This window comes from Sciurus carolinensis, chromosome 4 (assembly GCF_902686445.1).
Source record: "Sciurus carolinensis chromosome 4, mSciCar1.2, whole genome shotgun sequence".
In the NCBI taxonomy this organism is placed as follows: domain Eukaryota; kingdom Metazoa; phylum Chordata; class Mammalia; order Rodentia; family Sciuridae; genus Sciurus; species Sciurus carolinensis.
In genome coordinates, this window is record NC_062216.1 from 70384535 (window position 1) to 70391573 (window position 7039).

The 7039-nt window shown below is 38.6% G+C and overlaps 1 protein-coding gene across 2 annotated transcripts in view; it reads left to right on the forward strand.

The window, feature by feature from the left end:
• Nucleotides 1–5329, forward strand: part of Dyrk4 (dual specificity tyrosine phosphorylation regulated kinase 4) — a 48002-nt gene extending 42673 nt beyond the window's left edge. The window contains exons 13-15 of one of the 2 annotated variants that reach the window (XM_047551315.1): nucleotides 1813–1942; nucleotides 4203–4378; nucleotides 5085–5329. In XM_047551315.1, coding sequence (XP_047407271.1) covers nucleotides 1813–1942; nucleotides 4203–4378; nucleotides 5085–5329 — 551 coding nt within the window. The remainder of the gene's footprint in view (nucleotides 1–1812; nucleotides 1943–4202; nucleotides 4379–5084) is intronic. The other variant, XM_047551317.1, reaches the window with a different exon arrangement.
• Nucleotides 5330–7039: the final 1710 nt, after the last annotated feature.

Here is a 7039-nt window from a genome sequence, read left to right on the forward strand (position 1 = left end):
AAGACATTGGAGAGGAGTCACATTCTAAGACTTTAACACTGACCTCATTGAGATAGTATTATGGTAGGAACTAGAAGGAAGGGACATCCTGGTAGGAAGATATCAAAGACATATATGCATGTCCCCTTCACAGAGTACTTGATCTCTACTATCAGCACTAGGCTATAGGATGGCAATAGGGTTTGGGTAGCAACATTCACAGTTTCACTTCCTGTGCAAGAAGGGCCATTGATGGGAGCAGCATCCTCTCCAGTGTTTCCCAAACTTATCGAATTACAAGAATCATTTGGGCACTTGGTAAAAATGCTAATTCCTATGATCCTTCTCTAAGACCTATGAGATGATAAGTTTGAAGCAGGACCCAAGATTCTATATTTTTGACAAAAGTTCCTTATGAGTCTTCTGACAAGGTGACTTTGGCAAATGCTGTGGTCACTTCAGTTCTTGATTCTCCTTTTCTCAGGTTTGGGCTGCAAACAGTTCAACTCCTAGCCACTCCTAGTTAATGCTCCTCAAAAGCAGCAAAGTGATACTGCCTCAAGGATAGCGAGACATGTAGGTGCCTCAGGCAGCAGCAGGAAGAAGATGGAGAGAATGATTAGATAGTGGGGAGGCCCAGAGGGGTGAGGAAGACTTTGGTGAGAAAAACAATTACTTAAATATGACTTTAGGAGCTATGGTATTTATAGAACTGTGAGCATGATTCTTCTGCGGTCATCTGTAAAAAAAAGCAACATAATTCCCCCAGTTATTTTATGCATATTAATACATAAATAGCTATGTGTGTATGTACACACATGCTCATGTACACATTTATGGGAGTTTCCTAGTAACTCAGTAAGAGTGGATGTCTTTTGGAGGACCTGAAAATTATATTGGTTACAAAAGTAGTAGAACTTTTTCACCCTCTAGAATGTGCATTACATGAACTCCACTGAATTCCATAAGAATTCAGTTGTGCAAACTGCGTGCATGTGCATATACACATTCACCACTTAGGTGCAGACGTACAGAGTATAAGCATAAGTGGTCAACTTTTCAAAGCATGCACACAAGGATCTGAATGTGAAGACGAATGATCTTACTTTCAAAGGATTACACAAAATATCCTCAGAAACCTTGGGAGCTGTATTTGGGGCTTCTTTTCAGGGATGAAAAATCATACATTGGTGAGCGCTTACCATTCTAAGCTGTGTCTTCAGCAACCAACCAAGTGATTATTCCAATTATGGTCAAAATTTTGGTATGACTGTAAAGGAGTAATGCGGATGATTTGCTTGCATGACTTGTAAATGAGCCCTGAGAGCATTCTTCTAAGATAGCTTTCTTTGTTATACTCTGTGGATGTTCCAAATTCTCACTTGGGCTAGTGAGGAAGAGGCAAGGCCACAGATAGTATAAGAAGAGACTATATCCTTTTTATTCAAAGGCATTTTGAGACTTCAGATTTATTATCATTGCCATCATTATCATCATTATCATTATTATCTTCCTTTGTTAATGTTCAACTATTTAAACTATCGTTTGATTTGGGGAAAAGTGGTGTGAAAGGTTTAGAACCTACTGAATAATAGGAAAAATTGTTTTTAATTTTAATTGTATTCATGGGATAGTCTACATGAGGCTATTTCAAAGTGGTTGAGATTGTGTTTGTGTGTATGGGGATGGGTGGGCTGGGGTGGGTATGTGAAGGCAGAAAGTAAAAGAGCTGCAAAGATCACTTCAGAAAGCAGTATGGTTGAGTGGACAGCTGTGATGTGACCAGCGAATATTTACACCTGGAACTAAATACAGAATATTGTATCTCTAAAGATTCCAAAGGTTTTCCTAAAACTATAACCAACAACAGGGGGAAAAAAAGATACCCGGATTCCAAGGATCTCACGGTGGTGCTGAAAACCTATGACACCAGCTTCCTGGACTTTCTCAGAAGGTGTTTGGTGTGAGTTTGTTGGGGTGTCTTTGCCTTTGGGTTTCCTCTTAATTACTGTACTTTCACATGGGTTTGCCAGTGAACGTCTAAGATTGGGAGATAGTTATAAAAATGTCAATGGTAGAGTTTTGAAGACTCCAAATTGCTTTTATGTCTGTCTCAAGAGACAGTGCTTTCCCCCTGCTGTGTCATGATCAGAGCAGATATCTGCTCTGTTTTGCAGATGTGAAGCTGGACTCCAAGAGTGATTTGTTTTATAGTGTGTGATTAGGATTTGGCATCTTCTTGACCTCAAGCTGCCTGGCAGTGAGACTGTAAGCAAATCCTAATGTTTTCTGCTTCTTGAACTCGAGCCAACCTCTTTACTGGGCCTATTACAATTGTACACCCAGTATACACTAGGTTCAGAGCCCCTGCCTATTCCCCTAGGATTCAGTACCCAAATCCTCTTGCATTAGGGAACTGGAGGACAGGTGAGCTGTAAACCATTTATTATGTACAACTTTTTACAATCTATGTGCATATTTTGAATCTTAAAAATTAGGTTCTGTACTTTGGTCAAGTCACAGTGAAAAAGGAATCATCACATGAAACACTCAACACAGTGTCCAGTTTATAAGGTGCTTGGAAAACGCTGGCTATTGCTACTATTTTACTACCATTAAAGAGGTTTTGCAAGTCTGTCTCCACTGAGTGCAAGTATTAGCTGAGTGGTATTTGACGAGCTATCATTTCTCTCTGGGCCTCAGTTTCCTTTTCTGTAAAATGGGGGCATTTCTAAAGTACCTTCTCTATCAGTTTTACAGTTGTTTGTTTTTAGAAGACCATATCTTTATTATTATTCTCTCATTATTCCAGTGGGGTAGAGTAATTTTAGCAAAACACTCCTTTGGCATTTGTGCATTCTATAATTTAGGTGCTAGCTTAGAGGGAAAACCATCAGGTACCACTAAAAATATTCTCATCTGGGGGAGTGTCACACTATTTACTTCTCTGAATAACCGAGATAGAGGATTCTGTACCCTATTTTTACAACTATGTCCCCCAACTTCATGCTGAAGCCAGAGGGAATATGCCTTAACAAGTGCCACAAACTGCCCACTGAGACAGGTCAGTTGCCCAGAAACCCAACCATCTTGAACACAGCTCAGCACCAAGAAAAATATTATTTTCCTTTTTAGCGTAAAAGATCAATTGCTCAAAACTTGTAAGAGGTGGTCAAGCTGATGGGGTCTCTACTCCCTAATCCATATATTTGCTAATCAGCAATTTATGGAGTGAGAGACTAAATTTTTTAAGCTTAAGTCAACAGGGCTAGTAAACACCTAGCTTTGTGTCTAGGTTTTATTGGCAGGTTCCAGAACAGAAGTCCAGAAGAGGGGAGATGAAGTTTAAGAAGCAGTTCATTTGACAAAGAACTGGGAACTTGAGTTGCTTGTGACTTTGAGTCTGGACTGTTCATACCATCTCCCTGCAGTTGGCAGCTATTCATTCCCAGCATGATGGACAATAGCTAGAATTCCCACCTTGGAAGATAGTCAGATGGTGGAAACTATTAGCTGTGACTAATAGTAGTGATGTGTTTTCAGGTAGTTGAGGGACTCTGACATATATGATTATTTAATGCTAACGGGTAGAATTAGGACCTGGGTAAAATTCACTGAGAAGTGAACCAATTTTGGTCCAATAAAAATGAAGAACTTTTAAAGAATGAGAGTTTTTCAAAACTGGAATAGGAAGATCTGTGATTTATGCCAAGTCACTGATATTACTTGAGAATGGCCGCATAATTTTGTGCTGGAAATTCTGTCAAAGGTATTTGGTTACTGTGTTAGGTTGCCTGAATTATATCCAAGTCCCCTTATAAATCTTAATATTCTAAAATTCTATAATTTTCCTTATGATATTTTGGAGGTCCAAATTCCACATATTGGGAATTGAAATTAAGTATCTTTTTAGCTTATATAATCCTAAATCCCAACAGTTAAGACTTTTAAATAATATTTCTTATAAGGGAATTTCTAGAAATCCAGAAAACTTAAAAAACTTAATATATTCCCCAGTTCACATACAAATTTTCTTTAAAAAATTGTTTCTAATAGTTGTTTCCAGGTACTTTTAGATTATATGATGTAATCTTTGTTCTGTGATAATATCTTTGAGATTATGACACAGTTGACTGAAAAGTATCTTTATTGGGTTCTTAAAGTTATTTTAATATTAAAAGAAAATGAAAGAGTAATCCATGCCAGGTTTTGTTGATGTGCAGATGGGAACCTTCTCTTCGTATGACCCCTGATCAGGCCCTCAAGCATGCTTGGATTCATGAACCACGGAACTTCAAACCACGACCTAGGCCCCAGACCCTGAGGAAATCCAATTTATCTTTTCCCTCTGAGATAAGCAAGAACAAGGTTCAAGAGTATCATCACTCAAGCAAAACAGGTACAGCCCTCAGCCAGTCAGTCCTCTTCCCATAGCTCAGGGAGACAGGTACTTCTGGAGAATTTACATGTCAATTTCTCTGAACTCAATCTTCAATAACTCTTTTCTGGCTGTGACATTCTTACATTCTTACTATATTCTGCTCTTTCTTATTTTGAGAATTTTTCTCTTTGAAGAAACTTGGGTTTTAGCCACATTTCCCCCCCTCTTATCAGGGATTTTCCATTTTTCTCCCATACTCAATTCCTTTTCCTCTCCCCTTTTCTTTTACTGTGTCCACCTCTTTATGCCCTATAATTACCTTTTGAATTTTTACCAGTGACAAATTCTGGCATTACGCAAATCTTTTATGTGCAATATAGCTTAGAGGTAAAGTACAAGCCACTGGTACCAAAACATGGGATTAAATTCTGGCTCTGTCACTTACCAGGTGTTGGCTCTTGGGCAATTTACTTAGCCATGCTGCATACCCATTTGCCTATTTATGAAAATAAGAATAACATTTATTCTGTAGTGTTGCTGAAAAAATCAAGTGAATCAGTGAAGCGCTTAGAATGATGCCTGGCACATTAGAATGTGCTTTACAAATGAACTATTTTTATAGCATTATAACCACAATTTCCCAAAAGTGATTTACAGCCTAACAGAAAGTTAGAATATGAAGTAATTTGCATTTGAACACAGTCTTTCTGCCTTCTTCCTTTAGCAGATGAAATCACCAAAAAGACTGCAGACAAAATAAAAGATGGTGCCACTAAGCATGTTCAGAATTCAGATGATCATCAGGACTCTCTCCAGCACACGACTGAGATTGTCCAGCTGCCTCCTCTAGCAGAAGCTAGCAGAAAGCCAGAGGCTGTTGTCGAACCAGAGGTGGCCAGCACCTCCACAGAACAAAGTGACCAAAACTCCTCCCCCAATAATACAAACATTTTACCACGTATTGTATGACCCTTGCTGAAGGGTCCTGTGTCCTGTTCCTTTCCAGTGATTTGTATTCAAGACAGCACTTATATTGTACAATACTTCAGATTGTTGTTTTTCAATGCATAAAGGTTTGTTTTTAAGAAATCAACACTCTATTCACAAAGCCAAGTAGCCTGATTCCTCTTATGAATGATGAGGGTGGATGTCCTCATACCTGAACTCACTCTGTAGCTATCTGTGTATGTGTGTGTGTGGGGAGAGGTTAGTTTTAAATACTTAATGATATAGCATCATTAATGTTACTTTAAATGTTTTTTCTTCTTGCCCATGGTTGTCAACCTAAGTCAATCAAAATCCTTATTTGGAAATAACAGAAGCTAAGTTCAAATTAATTTAAACAATAAGGGACATTTGTTGTCTTATATCACTGTGGAATCAGGAGGGGTAGATGCAGTTTCAGGCACAGCTGTACCTAGGAATTCAAATTAGGCCATAAGGGCTCAGATCTATTAGTCTTATTTCTCTTTCTCCATCTTTCTCTTTCTTCTTGTTCTTTTTCTCCTCTGCCTTGATATTCCTATAGTTAGCGTCATCCTTACAACTGGAAGCTCAGTCCAGAAGTTAAGATGACCACCAACAATCAGTCAAAAGATATAGTCTTCCTTGCTGGCATGGAAGTCTCAGAAATGATTGTATCTGAACCAATTAACTGCGTCGGACTGTGGTCTTCTGTGGTCCTCACCTGCATCATAAGTCCACCTTGTAAAATTGTGTTGAAAATGCCATGACTGACGCTTCTCTAGGAAGGAGTAGGGGATGGAGTGCTTCCAAAAGGAGGGAAGTTGAGTACGTAAGCAGGATATGTTCACTCATCCACCACCCCTCAAATTCAATAATGTCCACATATTTCCCTTCTCAGTTCTGTCAACATAAATCACAATTTCTATATGATCATATCACGTGACAGACAAAATATGACATGAAACTTAAGATCAAAAACAACATTGAAAATATACCTGGCTTCATAGTTTCCTTTTTAAATACTTCATAATATTCCATAAATGGTGATATCAAGTAGTTGAAGCCATGGATTTGAGATCCATGATGAGATCATTCAGGGAAGATGATACAGTGAAAATAGCAGAATCAAGAGAAAGTTCAGGGAAAGATAAAAAATTAGAACATGATAGAGACCCCAAGAGATCTAGAGAAACAGGAAAATTAGAAGACAAAGAGGAAAAAGTTTCTAGGAGGAGGAAAAGTATGAAAAACATTTCTAGGGAGGTGGGTAGGAATGGAAAATGTTTAGTGGGGTATTATGGGCATTTAGTCAGAGCAGTGCCACCATTTGTCCCAGTTCTATAGCTAGAAAGTCACAGAACTGGGGAAGAGAACTCAGGTCTTGGGAAATTTTTCCCCCCAGTGCTGGAGACTGAACCTAAGGCTTCTCTTGTATGTGCAGCAAGCACTCTACCACTGAGTTACACCCTCAGCCTTGAGGAACCTCTTTTGTCACCACCTTCAACCATGGATACAGTTGCAGGTTGACAGTGGTTCTACAGCTCAGCAGACACACAAGAAGTAAAGTCCTTGACCACATTAGACTGATTTTGTTTGGGTATTAGAAATGTTTTCTGATTTTCATGATTATAAAAGGTAAAAATGAATTCTTGATGAATTGTGGCTTATTTTAAGGCAAGAGTTAAAATGAAGGGAGTTGTAAATTGTGGCACA